The sequence below is a fragment of the Microtus pennsylvanicus genome, chromosome 15, assembly GCF_037038515.1.
Source record: "Microtus pennsylvanicus isolate mMicPen1 chromosome 15, mMicPen1.hap1, whole genome shotgun sequence".
Lineage (NCBI taxonomy): Eukaryota > Metazoa > Chordata > Mammalia > Rodentia > Cricetidae > Microtus > Microtus pennsylvanicus.
Genome location: NC_134593.1, coordinates 22,665,531 through 22,680,867, shown reverse-complemented (window position 1 = coordinate 22,680,867; position 15,337 = coordinate 22,665,531). Strand labels below are relative to the sequence as shown.

The 15,337-nt window shown below is 43.0% G+C and overlaps 1 protein-coding gene across 1 annotated transcript in view; it reads right to left on the bottom strand.

Moving 5' to 3' along the window:
• Positions 1-15,337, bottom strand: part of Wdfy2 (WD repeat and FYVE domain containing 2) — a 136,198-nt gene that overhangs the window by 59,326 nt on the left and 61,535 nt on the right. Inside the window, exon 3 of the mRNA XM_075948972.1 lies at positions 10,229-10,302. Coding sequence (XP_075805087.1) covers positions 10,229-10,302 — 74 coding nt within the window. The remainder of the gene's footprint in view (positions 1-10,228; positions 10,303-15,337) is intronic.

Below are 15,337 nucleotides of genomic sequence, written 5' to 3'. Positions count from 1 at the left end.
GCGGCGAAATACTGAGAAAGAGGGCACGGCACAAACCAAGGCTGTGTGTGCGGTGAAATACTGAGAAAGAGGGCACAGCACAAACCAAGGCTGTAGTGTGGGTAGAGCCAGATCTTCAGGGTTACAATGGCTATCTGAATACATTTTCCCTGTCTCCTAAGCACCAGGGAAAGCCATTAAAGGTGATTAAAAACTCATCTCTATAAAGACCCTTTTAGTCCTAATATGGAAAACAAAGTTGGTCAGAATAAGTATGAGGGGGCCAGTGAGAGGGTAAGAGAAGAAGGTAAGAGAGAGAAGACAAGAATAAGGGGATGGTGGGAGGGAGGGTAAGAATGAGAAGGGGGAGAAGAGAAGTGAGGGCAAAGGAAGCTGATAAGTAGGGGAAATCAGTTAAGTGAGAGACTAGAGAAAGACCAAGTAAGAAGAGGGAGAAGACCCTTGGCTTGTGCTTTATTTTAGACTTGGTAAGTTTGGGGTTCATTTGAAACATTTGATGGAGGAAGGTCATTGGTTAAATAAAAAGAAACTGCTTGGTCCTCATTGGTTAGAAGATAGGTGGGAGGAGTAAACAGAACAGAACGCTGGGAGGAAGAGGAAGTGAGCTCAGACTCGACAGCTCTCCTCTCGGGAGCAGACGCCTCAGAGAGACGCCATGCCCCGCTCTTGGGCAGACACATGCGATGAAGCTCCGACCTAGAATCTTCCCGGTAAGACCGGTGCTCACAGATTATTAGAGATGGGTTGATCGGTATATCAGAATTAGCCAGTAAGGGCAAAAGCTAAAGGGCCAAACAGTGTTTAAATGAATATAGTTTGTGTGTTGTTATTTCGGGGCAAAAGCTAGCCGAGCAGGCGGCTGGGGTGTTGGGGACACAGCCCCGCCGCTCCTTGTTACTACAAACATTCAATAAGAAACATTAGGAAGGAAGTCAAAACCCCAGAGTACAGTCTAGACAGAAACACAAAGCTCTCTGCCAAATGTATAGCAAATGAAGTCATGGTGTAGATGAGGCCATACAGAGAGAAAAGAACCAAGGCTGAGAGCAAAAGTGGACCGACTCCAGTACTGGACCAGAGCTGGAGGACAGAAGAAAGCCAGCAGATGTTAAGGATGTACAAAGAGGCCATTGCCGAAACCATAAGTAATGCTATTACATACTGCAGGGAGCACAGCGTGAGAAGGCAGGACCAGACAGAGCCAGTTTCAGAGAGAAGCAGCAAGCACTGCAGCAAAGGTCAGACGCTGTGGGTCCACATGGCCTTCAGTATCAGTAATCCAAGCAGGCTGATGGTCCTAGAAGGCCAACTGCAGTGGTTTGAATTTTGTGCTGGATGGTTTTATATTGACTTGACACAAGCTAAAGTCATCTGAGAAGAAGGAACTTCAACTGAGAAAATGCACCATAAGATCAGGCTTTAGATCGATGGGGGAGAGCTTAGTTGATTGTGGGTATTACCATTGCTGGGCTGGTGGTCCCCATTCTATAAGAAAGCAGGCTGAGCAAGCCATGGGGAGCAAGCCAGTAAGCAGCATTCTTCCATGGCTTCTGCATCAGTTCCTGCCTCCAGGATCCTGGCCTGGTTGAGTTCCTGTCCTGACTTCCTTCAGTGGTAGAGTACAACATGCAAGTGCAAGCCAAATAAACCCTTTCCTCCTCAACTTGCTCTCTGGGCATGGTGTGTCACCACAGTAACAGAAACCCTAAGACAAGTTCCAAGTGAGGAACTCTAGCATGGTGACTGTAAAGAACTCTTTTGAGAAGTGAGAACATAAGGAGGGAAGCAGCTGAGAGTTACACTGTTCCAGTTCTTGTTTCTAAGAATCTCCAAGCCAACGGGAAATAACCAAGGGAGGAAGAATCATTAGGGCGCAGTCTTAAGATGAGGAGCAGAAAGTGCCTGGCCGCCTACTCCTCATTTCTTTGCCATTGCCTTGTTGAAACACAGGTGAGCTGTGGTGCCTGGCTAACAGAACTCCCGCTCGCACTGTGTAAATCATTTTAACCCATTCTGAACACTACGGGGCCTCCTTCTAACCTAATTTATGAGACAATCTGGAGTGCTCCTGTAAGTATTCATGCTAAAGAATCAGTCTTAAAAATGGGTCAAGAGGGTCTTCTGAGCCAGGTGTTGGTTGGTCATACATGCCTGTAATCCTGGCACTCAGGAGGCAGACACAGGAGGAGCTCAGAGCCATCTTCAGATGCAGAGCAAGTTCAAAGCCAGCCTGGACTGCATGAGAACCTGTCTCAAACAAAGGTTTTCTAAAAATCCACAGCCACAGGGTAGTATGGTGGCCCAGCATTCAGGAATCTGAGCTGGATCAAGACTTTGAGGCCAAATTCAGCAATATGGTAAGATTTTTGCCTCCCCTAAAACCCAAACGAATAAAAAAAAATCCCTAATTACAATGCAGGTACTAGAAAATAATCTCCGGTCAAAGGACGTTGTTGATATTAAATCCACTCATTACTGCTCCACCAAGACTCACACCGACACTAAGGCACTAGACAAAAGGTGAAGGGGCTACACGGGTGACGACAACATTAGGAAAGACAGTATGGTTTGAGAGGTTCCAGAAAAGTCCATCACCCACACAAATGCCAAAGGTACAGTTACCACCACAGTTTTCTTTGATTAAAAACCCTCCTTGGGGAATAGTAAGCCTCTAGTGTGTCGGCGCCTTAGAACCATTTCCTCATGAGCGAAGTTCTAAAACCTGTGTTAAGTTCACTATAACTCAGCACAAGAGCAGGAGAACATGGCTATCTTTAGAAAGAGCTCACCTGAAAGCTCAGGGACTCTACGTGTTTAAAAAAAAAAAAACAAAACTCATAAATGGTATTTGTTTATTTATTGGGGCAGTACATGTGCATGTAAACGCATGGGTGCGTGCTTGTGCCTTGTTTGGAGGTCAGAGACAACTTGTGGGTGCCAGTTCTCTTCTTCTGCCACATGGGTCTCAGGACTCAAGCCCAGGTCATGATGACAGGTGACAAGGAGTCCACCACTGGCCATCTCACCAGCCCTGACAATGGCTTGTGGTGGAAGGAACTGGGATGACTAATCACCATCAGGCAGCATCAGTAACTGCAAGAACAACCACTCTGAAGGAAGCCCCTCAAGACCCCAGCTCCACGCTTCTGTGAACACAAGACTTCTGGGGGCTTCCTTTAGAACCGTCTCTGATCTCGGAATTAAGGCTTTATTCCTAGACGGAGTCAAACTAGAAACCCCAGAGAACAGTCTCACCTGCCAGCTAGAACAGTGCTGCGGCTGAGCTAGGAGAAGAGTTCAAAGGACTTCCTTCAGCACTCATGGGCTGACCGCACACTTGGACACAGCGGAAAAGCTTTCCTCCCTGCTGCCAGTCATTACCGCACAGCGTGACCTCACCACATAGGTGGGGTGGAGTCCATGTAGGCTCATAATACTCCATGGCAAGCACTAATAATCAAAATCTACTCAAAGCATCTTGTTAGGATAAATGGTCAAATTCTTCCCTCCTCTTTTAAAAACAATGACTAAACATGTAAGTGTTGGCCAAATGCTCCCAATGCCCTAGTAAACGCTGTACACAACTCCTAGGGGTCGGACTGCCCTTATGGTAAGAAGAAATCCGCCTGGAACAATACTTGGAAAATCTACCCAGGGTCAGGGAGGCCAGCTCAGCCACACTGTCCTGACCTGTGACCTACCCAATGTGCCACTTATCTAGAGGAGGGCAGCGTTAGTTGCAGAAGAATGTTCTTTCCAATTTTGATTTTTCTCTGTCCCAAGAGGAATTTTGGCTCATCCTCTTTAACATCTTTGGCTATTTCTTCATAAATCATGTCTCACATAAAGCAACTCTGTAAGAACACGGCAAGAGGACACTCTAGATGAACTGAGCTGAGTCACAAAGTCACCTGACCTTATCTAGAAACCGAGTAGGTTGAGATGTGAAGATGTAACAAGTTAAGATGAGGCCACACTGGATTAGTGATGACTAAGCTCAATGCCTGGCATCCTGGAAGACAAATACACAGATGGGAAATGACATCAGGACACAGGTTAGTACAAGCCACAGAACACGGAGCACTGCCAGCCAGTCCAAGAGGCCAGGAAAAAGCAAGGAAGGAGCCTTCCTTGCCAGCTTCAGACTGAGCACAGCCTTGCTAACATCTTGATTTCTATGTCTAGTTTCTGAAACTGAGAAAATAAATGCATTCTGTTGTTTAAAGCCATCCAATTAGTGATGCTTTGTTCTGGCAGCCCTAGCAAAGGAGCAGGCTAGGTGTTAATATCTGGAGTATCACTGCTGGTCATGACTCATCTTGCTCCCACAGGAAGGGTCAGTTCTCTTTCATATCTATATGGGATGCCTGCCTTCCAAGACCACTAATGGAAGCCTATGAGACTACTTTGATTTGAACCCTACAGAACTGTTGTTTCCTATATACACTTATGAACTTACGATAAAGTTTTATTTATAAATTAAACACAATAAGAGATTAACAATTATAACTAAGATAGAATGATTACTTAAACTTGGGAGTCATTTATTTCTGGGATTTCTGCTTACTGTCTCAGACCATGGCTGTCTGTGGGTAACTGAAACTGCAGAACCAGATGCAGACAAGGGACTGCTGCAATATGGGTCACTACAAACAGTGCACTGTCCTGTGCATTCTCAGTGCAGTGAGACACTGGCCTTGGGGGATGACAACATCTAATGATGTTCGGTCCCTTCTAAAGGATGCTGAATACTGTTATTTCCAAAGGCATAATTTTTCTCTTTCACTTGAAAAAGAAATGCCCTTTCCTAAGGCAACTACCTTCTTTTCCCTGAAGCCTCTGAAGGCTCAAGAGTCCACCTGGGTATCTCCTGTTACCGGGAAAACAGATTCTGTCCCTGGGGTTTCCGTGAAAACACACACCACTGTGAGCCCCATCATGTGACACAGCATCAAGCTGGGCCACCTGAAGAATACTACTAATGAAACAGAAGAAAACAGTGACATTTCCCGGAAGCTGTTCATTTAACTTGCAAAATATAAATCTCTTCAGAACAGTATATGCAAGAAGGCCAAAGTTTATGAGATTTTCAGCTGCATTAAGACAAAGATGCTTTAAGTTCCCTCAAACTGTCAAGAGCACATTCTGCTTCTACTTATTGAGCCCTGGTGTCCATTCATGTTGTCCTCCCTCCCTCCCTTCTTTTCTCCCTCCCTCCCTCTCAGCTTTGCAAATGTTAAGAGCTAACCTCCAATCTTACTTAGATTTTCTACTTGATTTCTTAATACAAGTCTGGTGATTCCAAGAAGTGGAGTCTGGGTGGACATCTATAGGCCTAAGCTAACCATATAAACACAACCTGCTCACGTGTCAACTGAGAGCACATTAACATCACGGCACAGTGCAGAACTCGATGCTCATGCCCTGGTGAGATGAGCTCAAATTCTTTCTCTTTTTTCACCTCACATGCAGCAATGCACCATGGTGTTCCAAGGAACTGTTTCAACACAAACTGGAAGCTTTCACAGACTGGGAAGGAGACAGACTCACAAACTGAGAGAATGACTCCCAAGTCCACTGAGAGACTCCCTATGTCAGTTGGCCGCTTCTGAGCTGGGTAAAACATGTATGCTCTCCAGGCTTCGTTCTCTGCACCTGAGACATGAGGAATACTGCCCACACTGCAGGGTTAATGTGAGGCAGGGATGAAGCAGGGTGCCAATGCTTAGTGTCTTATACAGGGAATATATCTGATAAATTTCTAGTTCTTATTCCTTTATTTCCTCAACCCATGTCAACTAACAAAAAGTGATGCAGTAAGAATATCGTGGGGCCAGGGAGGTGGGTCAGGATGTACTTTGACACCAATAGTACTTGCCCCCCAAAAAAGGCAGCACACACATAAAATCCCAGCGCTAGAGAGGCAGAGACAAGAGGGTCCCTAGGACTTGCTAGTCAGTCAGGCTACTCTAATTGGTGAGCTCCAGGTTCACTGAGAGACCCTGTCTCAAAATATAAGGTAGAAAGTGATTGAGGAAAACATGCAACCTTAACCTCTGATCGTCATACAAGTATATACACACATATGTAGGAAAACCATGATCCAAACAGTAAATCCATATATGATCAATTACATTTATTCTTACACAGTAATAACAATAATATAGATTAATGCTTTCTTCTTGTCTGAGCCAAACTTCTCTAACACATAACCTTCAGAGGTGTTTTCTTGTTGGCTTTTGTTTTGTTGGGTTGTTTGTTTTAGAGACAGATCACACAGAATCAAGACTGATCTCTAATTCACTATATAACAAGGGTAACCCTGAACTACTGATTATAATACCGCTACCATTTCCCAAAAGTGATTATGGGTGAGTGACACCACATCTGACTCCAAGGTAATTTTCATATTGTTTTAAGAATCTGTTCGAGGGACAGAGAGATGGCTCAGGGGGCCAAGCCTGATTACTTGAGTTTGATCCCCAGTATCCCATACAGTGAAAGAGAAGAACTAACTCCCACAAGGTCATTGATCTCAAAACTCAAGCTATGGAACAAACATCCCCACAAAATAAATACATAAATAAGTATAATTTTTAAAACATGTACTATAAAAACAGTACTTGTTTAAAAACTCTTTAAAGAATTAAAGAAAATATAAATGTTGAGTTTATAACAGTTTGGTGAAGAAGATATATTTTATATAGATAAACACATATACATGTTATATAAGTATCCTAGAACCATTATTCAGCAGGATTAATGAAAACTCCTTGTGTAGAAACTATTTCTCTGTTGACACTTCCTCCCTATTAATTATGAATTATCCACCTGTTTGGTTGTCAACTACATCTGAAATTACTCAATTCTTTAATAGAAGAGACAGATTTTTTAAAAACCTTTTAATGAAACAAAAATGAAGTAGGCAATAACACAGGAACCCGACTAAGCATTACAAGTGACTGATTTTAATGTTGGGGTCCAGAAACAATCTGCATGAAATAACATATAAAATAAATGTAAAATACGACCTCTGACAACATCTTAAAAGGTGGTTAGAGTGCTGCAGCCTGCGTTGGTGAGAGCAAGGTTCTGAGCTATTTTGAAACAGAGTGAAAGGATAGGTGAAAACAGAGCCTCCCCACCTGCAGCTTCTGTAGTCATCACTTCAGGAGAAAGAATAAAATGCTTTCTTTCCCTGTTCCCCACAGCCAAGCGATACTTCTGTCTTTCCCTTCTGTTTCAGAACTGCCCCCATCCTTCCCTCTGCTAATGTCTTCTAAGCATTCCCACTTCTTTTGTTGCTTGTCCCCTCTCCACTCTTGGTCCAGTGGTCAAAGGGTGATGGGAGTCCCCTCTGTATGCTGTGAACCATTCATTGGCTAATGAATAAAGCTGTTTTGGCCAATGGGCAGGACAGAATAGAGCTAGATGGGAAAACTAAACTGAATGCTGAAAGAAGGCAGAGTCAGGGAGACACCATGTAGCTGCCGAGGGAGAAAGATGCCCTGCAACTTTACAGGGCAGCTGGGAAACTAACAAGCAGCCTCTGTCTACAAACGGGTATTTAGTCTTCATCTCTGACCCACTGTACACTGATAATGGGATTGGCTAGGTAAAATAAGGATTTACTTTCTGGCTTTACCCTCACCTTGTTTTAGAATTTAATCAAGATTCAAACACATTGTCTCAAAAAAGGATTTCCTGTGTCTAGAGAATAAACCACTAAACTGACAAGATTCTAAGTAAATTTTTAAAGCAAGAATTCTATTATTACAGTGATGAGAAACCTGAATCTTAAACATGCTGCTCTCTCAGTTTATCCTTCCCTAACATATGAGAATTTTATAAGGCTTCAGATATAAATCAGTAGGATGGGCAATTAATTTTTCTCAATGAGACAAAGGAGGCACTTCTAAGGGAGTTCTCATGTGAGCCAGAACCCTCAGTCCTTTAGAGGAAGGTGGTTTGGCATCTTGACACTGTGGTAAATAGCCAGAGAAACAAAAGAGGCCTGCCCCTGACTGACGTCCTGTTACCTAGAAGTTCCATTGACTAAGAGAACTAATGATTCAGTAGTTTCCCTTCTTCCATAGAATAAATAGCTACATCTATCCATAAATTGCTTCTAGAGTCAAATTTGTCCATGCCAATTAACCATCTATACTGATTTCAAAAGTACAAAGAACCACTCATATGTAACACAGATCCAAGACTTTCCAGAGACAGTGAATGCTCTGTATATAATTTGATGAACTGGTGGGCAACACGTGGATCTCAGTTCATCTTTTCCAGTTCACTAAGAAGTTCAGTTGCTTCTTTCATATTTTAAAAATAACTGGTGTTAGAGCGACGATTCAGCAGAGAACATCTCTTGTGGTGGTATCTGTTGCTCTTGTAGACAGCCCAGGATCGGTTCCCAGCATGCACACGGCAGCTCACAACCTCCTATAAGGAATCTGATGTTCTCTTCTGGCCTCTGCAGGCATCAGACACACATGTGATGAAATACATACATGTAAGCAAAATACACACATAAGATTAAAATAACAAATATTAAAATAAATTTATCACATACAAAACTCTCATTTAAAGAGTGGCCCTCCTGAAAGCTAAAAAGGACCAGTACATAATCTCTGTTTTCCTATGGAGCAGTTTACAGAACTACAAATGCAATTTGAAAATCCTACCAAGTAACGGCATTAGAAGTCCCATAAATATTGTTGTTATGTTTAGTAATACTATCAATATTTCTTAAAGGTGGGTAAACAACTACTTTGAGGTTAAGAAGTATCCAAACACACCTCTAACATTAGTAAGAGCTGAGATAAGACTGCAGGCAGAGGCTTATATTCTATCATGTATAAATTTTAAGTCAGGCTATTAAATAAAATATGATCTTATAGTCTGATACTGACAAATACACCTCCAACTACCTTGAAGGACAGGTTCTTAGATTCTTTGATGTCCCCTACCATAGCATGGTGGCACAGAGGACAAGTCTACCCTTTTCTTCCTATCCCCAGTTCTGCCAACACTCCGCTCCCTTCTCCCTATCTCTTCCATTTTCTCCTCTCCCTCCTCCTTACCCCTTTCTCTAGCAGATTTTGCTATGTCCCCCATCCTGGGCTTGATCACAATATTTTCCATATTCCAGGCTTTGCCTGGAATACCACCACCTGCCCAGTACCTGGGTTACAAGGTTCATAACATCTCAGTGTAGGACTTTCAGTTCACACCACCCACCCAGTACCCAGGTTATAAAATCCACAGCACTGGAATACCACCACCTGCCCAGCACCTGGATTACAATGTTCACAGCATGTCAGTGTAGGACTTTCGGCTCATAAGTGCCAAAGCAGAGCTTCTCTCGCCCAGGGCCCTGGATCATCTTCTGTTTTTGTCAAAGCAGGGTTTCTCTCTGTAGCCCTGGGCTGTCCTGGAACTTGTTCTGTGGACCAGGCTGGCCTTGAACTCAGAGATCTGCCTGCCTCTGCCTCATGAATGCTGAGACTAAAGATATAAGCCGCTACACCCAGCTTGAATAACTTATTCAATAAAGAAACGGCCAGATCACACTTGCTACCAGTCAATATTCTAGATGAAAGTCAGTAAGAAACAAGATAATAAAAACTAAATGTTCGACCCCTAAACACTTCAGTTCTCTCAAGTCCTATAACCAGTGGGTCTAATATTGATCTGGATCTAGTTCCAAAACCTTTATCTGTACTTTCTTCACAAGTTCATTCAAGTTTACAGCTTTCTATTCCCGTTACAACAGAGCTGAGACAACAAGAAAAAGTCAAGAGAACACAGAGTATCAAAACACAAGATCAGACACGCAGATGGAAAAGAAAGCATTTCCCTTCTGTGTCTGTTGCCAACACTCAGATGTCACAGCCGCCGGTGTAAGCTCAGTATCACAGTACAGCAAGTCCACTCCCTCTCACTGATGCAGACACACACAGCTACTGTCTTTGCCTGCTAAGGTCCATAGCCTAGCATCCAGCAAAGCAGCAGGGCATGCTGAGCCACGGCACATAAGTAAAGATAGCCTCTCCTGGCACAGAACCTCCCCCTCACCATAACTTACTGTGCTCCAGGCACTCGCTTAGCCAGAAAATGACTGTATACATGAAAAAACTATTAGATAACTTGTTATCACAGTTCATAACACTCCACAAGAGGGCAAGTATTTCAACTGGAAATCTTACTTATTTGTACTTACTGAGATTGTACCATTGTCTAGACCTATGGACAGTCTTCTTGTTTCCGGGTTAAAAGACATGCATGAACATGGAGCTGAAAGAAATGAACATGTTGATGAAATTAACAAAACAATGGTTCTCATCGATTCAGGGGTGTCTAATGAGCTAAGTGTGTGGCTAGGTTCATCCCACTGTCTCCTGAAACAGTTCACTTAAACCATACTCACAACAAAGGAAAAACAGCAATTTTGCAACGAAACACCTAGTTTTTAAGTTGTCCTTTTAATGAATACACAAGAAAGACATTCTCAGACATGGCAAATCCCAAAGTCTTGGCCTGTGCTGGCCATAAGACTGACTCTACTTTGTGCTGTGTAAACCTTTGGCCACCACTCTCTTAATCCCACTCAAATCCCAACTTAAACGGAAGAAAGCAATGTCTTCTGAGCTGGAGAGAAAACAGAAAGATTTTAACCTCCACTGCTAGACATTCAAATACACACACCAGTGTTGAAAAGTATATTGGTTCAGAATTTATGGAGCAAATAAACTACTGGGGGGTTTTACTCCAAGTGTTCAGGAAGTATAATGGAAGCTACCAGTGTTGAAAATACTTGCGGAATCATTTTCTTTATATGAAGCTAAAAGAGACCTCAGTTTAAATGCAAATAAAACATAGAAATCTATGGTGGTACACAGTGGTTTTATTTGTGAGTTGTGGTTTAATTAGCAAAGATGCAGCATCACTGAAGTCTTTGAAAGAGCAGAATTAGACAGACATGCACACAGCAAGAACAGTATCTGAGGGTGAGCCCAGGAGGCCACCAGAAGTCAGAGGGGAGTGAAGCTTAGGCTCCCTCACAGCCCTCAGAAGGAGCCAGAGTTGCACAGGACCCCCTCCCCAGAGATCTCAGAATCCAGAGCTGGGAGGCAAGACAGACAGCCCTGCCGTTGTAGTGACTCACTTGGTAGTACTTCCTTATAGCGGCCTGAGAAAACGAACGTAGGAGTTACTTCATTGTGTGGTGGTATTAAGAATAAAAAGTGTTCTCTTAAAGTCTCTCACTCTCTGCATGTTGTTCACTTGTGGGTCTCTGTATTAGCTGCCATCTACTGCAAGAAGAAGCTTCCCTTATGGATGTTGAGAGATGCACTGACCTATGGCTACAGGAATATGTCATCAGGAGTCATGCTATGTTCCTTTAGCAGAATGATAGGATTTTCCTACTCCCCTATAAAAAACAGAACTGCCCAATTCATCATTTTACTTTATCTTATTAGAGTGAGTGTGTGTATGTGTGTTTCATAAGTGTGCAGATGGGTGCGCTTTTGTACACACATCCAAAGGTCATTTGGGATGTCCAATTAAAATGCCCTGCTGTCGTCCCCTACTTCTCTCTGCATTATAGCCTTGACAAGGGTCTCTCACTGAACTGGAAGCGTGCAGCTGAGCAGCCATTCTGGTGGTTCCTTTACTGTATTCCTTATACCTAAAATGCCCTAGAGCATTTAATTTAATTTTAAATTGAACAATATTTATTATATTGGTGCCCACAATTTATCTTTTACAAATTTAAGTGTGTATGGGCGGATTGACAACAGAACAGTGACTCCATATCTTGGCTTGTTCTAGCCCCAGAGACAGACACTCCTTGCCCATCTCTGTTGGAACAAACACCCCGTGACTAAAGGATAAGTCTTTAGGACTCTAACTTAGCAGACCACTAGCTTCAGACAGCAGCTTGAGCCTACAGAAACGCTTCCCTCGTCTCACTGTTCCTGCCTCTCTGATGTACCCACCAATGTTGTTAAACTTGGCTTGATTTATGACTTTGTCCTGTAAAACCATAAAACTTTATGAAACTGCTTCCACAATAGAACATGGAATTTGGGGTAACCTAAATCTACATTCTCGGGCCATGGCCACTCAAACTGGCTCCACAATAAACTGTCTCTTATTCCCTTTAAAAAAACTAGCCACAGAGAATTTCACATTGCTAGCTGAGCAGATGTCCAGTGGCTGTACCTGTGAGATCTGCGTGGCCTGACCACAACCTCACAGCCAATGCAAGAGCTGGACAGACAACAAAACAAGCTCTCTCGGTTATTTGTAAGACGTGTCTATCTTTGTATTTGTAATTATTTTTGAGGGGGGGGGGAACAGCCTTCTGTTTTGTTTTGGGGACAACTTCACAAAAGCTCAGGAGCTAATGTAAATTCCACATGCCTGGCCTGAAAAGAGACCCCACAGTGGCTTCTGGCTCTCCAATGGCCCTCCCTGCCTGAGGCTTTCACCCCTCAACCTCCTAGGCACTGTATCTCTGGCAGTGAAGGGAGTTTACCTTTCCTCTATTCCCAAAGGAGAAGTTGACACAAGAGCCCAACTGTGACACCCAACCCCCTCACACAAACATCTCCACCACCTGCCGCCCCAGCTGACACTTCAGTTTCCTCCTTATCTTTCTTTTATCTTAAATCCACGAGTAACAAAGCTTGTTAGTAAAGTAAATCTAAAATATATCAACCGTGGACACCCGTGACTTTCCTGTGCTATTTTATCTGTAGTATAATGAGAATATGGTGGTGAAATAGTACCCATTAGAAGCCTAGAACACAAGGACGGCTGCAGTGAAGTCTCAACCCTGGGCCCTGAGGAAGGTCCCTCTACAGTTAACCAAGGTGGGTAGGAAGGGTCCCAGCTCAGCAGCCTGTAAGCTGACACCACCACAGCAATTAGCAGCAATAGCATGGACACGCCAGGGGAGGAGTGAAAGAATATGCATTCCAATTTCTCTTTTGCCGCAATACCAGCTTGTTTATAAGGAAATTTCAAAACAAGGCAAGAAGCACCCTGAATTCTCCACAGAAGCACTAAAGATATAGTCAAGTGTGTTTAGTAGACAGGCACAAGGTCCAATTCCCAGCACAGACATATGCAAAACTTCTGCTGAGAACAGTTTAAGTAGACTTTCTTCAGGGAATACCGGTGACCGGGTCCTTATTGCATTATTTCCCAAACTGTAATCTCAAGGGCTGTGGACAGTGCTCAGCTAGCACCTGCCTCCTTCACCCAGTGTGAGCATCCAGAGGGCAGGAACCGACCACCGTGTTTACCACCACATCCTCTGGATGATGCACACAGGCAGAAGCAGTGCTTAACATTAGCTGGACAAACTGTCCCAGGAAACTAAAGAGAGGAAGATAGATGATTCTTTTCTGCTTTCCCTCTTTCCATGGCTTCAGTCCTCCCAGACCACATTCAGCTCAACACTACAGTGACATCAAGAGGATTCTAAGTCAGCCCTTCTCTTTACAGATCACAGAGGTCCAGGAGACTGTGACAGGCAGGCTAGACACATACATGCAGCGACAGCCAGGGAAATAGAAGCATATGGGATGCACCTGGTAGGCCAAGAGGTCTTGTCTGGCACTCACAGGCAGAGCCCTGCCAGGATTTTGGGTGGCCCAGGAGGATGAGGAAGGAAGCCTTCCAACATCACCACTTGGGTTTCTCCCAGCAGGAATCAGAGGGTCCTCTGCCTGGCTCATCCTTCCTTTCCTGCCATCAGTTCCTACTGCATATCCATGCACAAATGCCCAGAAGCTCTTGGGTTTAATGTTGCCAGCTCTAGGGGCCAGTCAGGACCAAGACCAGCATTTCCTAGTCAAAGTGCTAAACTCCTGGGAAAGTCAGATTGATTTATGAAAAATAACCTTAATTGCACAGGGCTGGATTCTCTTAGTTTCCTTCCTCCAGGTAAATGAACAGCTTAGAAAAAACAATGAGGACACTAGCAAGGACAGCAGCTGGGACTTGTAAGGATGCACCTGCTGATTGTCACTTGCCTGCTTGTCACTCCCCTAGGTCACTCAGCGTTATCACACACTGCCTTGCAGTTACTCAGCATCAAACTCAGCCTTCATCACTCTTCTCACCCAGGGGCTCCTGCCCCCTTCTCTGTTAAACGTCAACTTCTTACCAAAGATACAGAATACCTACTCTCTTGCCAAACACAACAATTATTATATTTTAAAAGTATTCTAGAGGACAAAGTCAAGAAGCTACCTTCTGCATTTGGAATATTACTTACTTTATACCAGTATAAACATACAACATGGTCATAGCTGCCTTGTAGGATATATTCAATTGGTTCTCTTTTTCATTTATTTTATAGCCAATACCAATTAACCATTAATTAAGAATAATACTAAGTAATATCTCTCTCTCTCTCTCTCTCTCTCTCTCTCTCTCTCTCTCTCTCTCTCTCTCTCTCTCTCTCCAAATAGGAAAGCTTGCAGAACAATTCATTAGAAGTTTAAATCCACTTCAGGTTCTCTATTGTCAAGTTTAGCTTCTTTCCTTATGCAATATGATTCTTACTCTCAAGCTGAGTAAAACTGAAATACTTGCTAAGCAGTTACTTACTATGTGCCCTGAATTTGTAAGATTCCTAGAAAATAAAAGCCAAATTCTGGTTTTTTCAACTTATTTTAAAATTATCATATAACGTAATAGGTTTCACTATGACAATAAAGACTAATTTCTGACAACTGTGATGAATATATACATTGCCTTTGTTTGTTCTTTTACCTGTGTGCAATACTAAAAGTACTCAAGAATGAAAAATTTTAGAAATCGCCTTGCTCTATGAAGCTTCTTCATCTGCAAACCCCTGGCACCCATCATTGGCCTATGTATAACAGACGTGTTGTAAATGTTTGACTAACATCATTTATGTATTTATGAATCAATATTGTATATGCACAGGGCTTCACCTGGGTTCATTTAAATATGTACATATTGCTCAGCAACACATAAGCTATAGTGTTACAAGATCATATTCTCAGCTTTAATACACATTGATTTCACCTGGAGATTTTACTAAAATGCAGATTTGAAGCCAGCTGCTTTGGGTAGAGCCCAATAGCATAATTCCAACAAATTGCTCAGGCAATGCTGAAAACCATCTAAGGATCGAAGTAGGTCTGCTCTAATTCCCTTCTGAAGGCTGAGCAAATAACTAAACAGTCTTACTTCTCAAAGATAGCATACCACAATTAGAGAAGCAGAGCTCATGCTCTTGGGGAAACCACATCTGTTATTAGATGCCATCATTCCACTGGTGTTT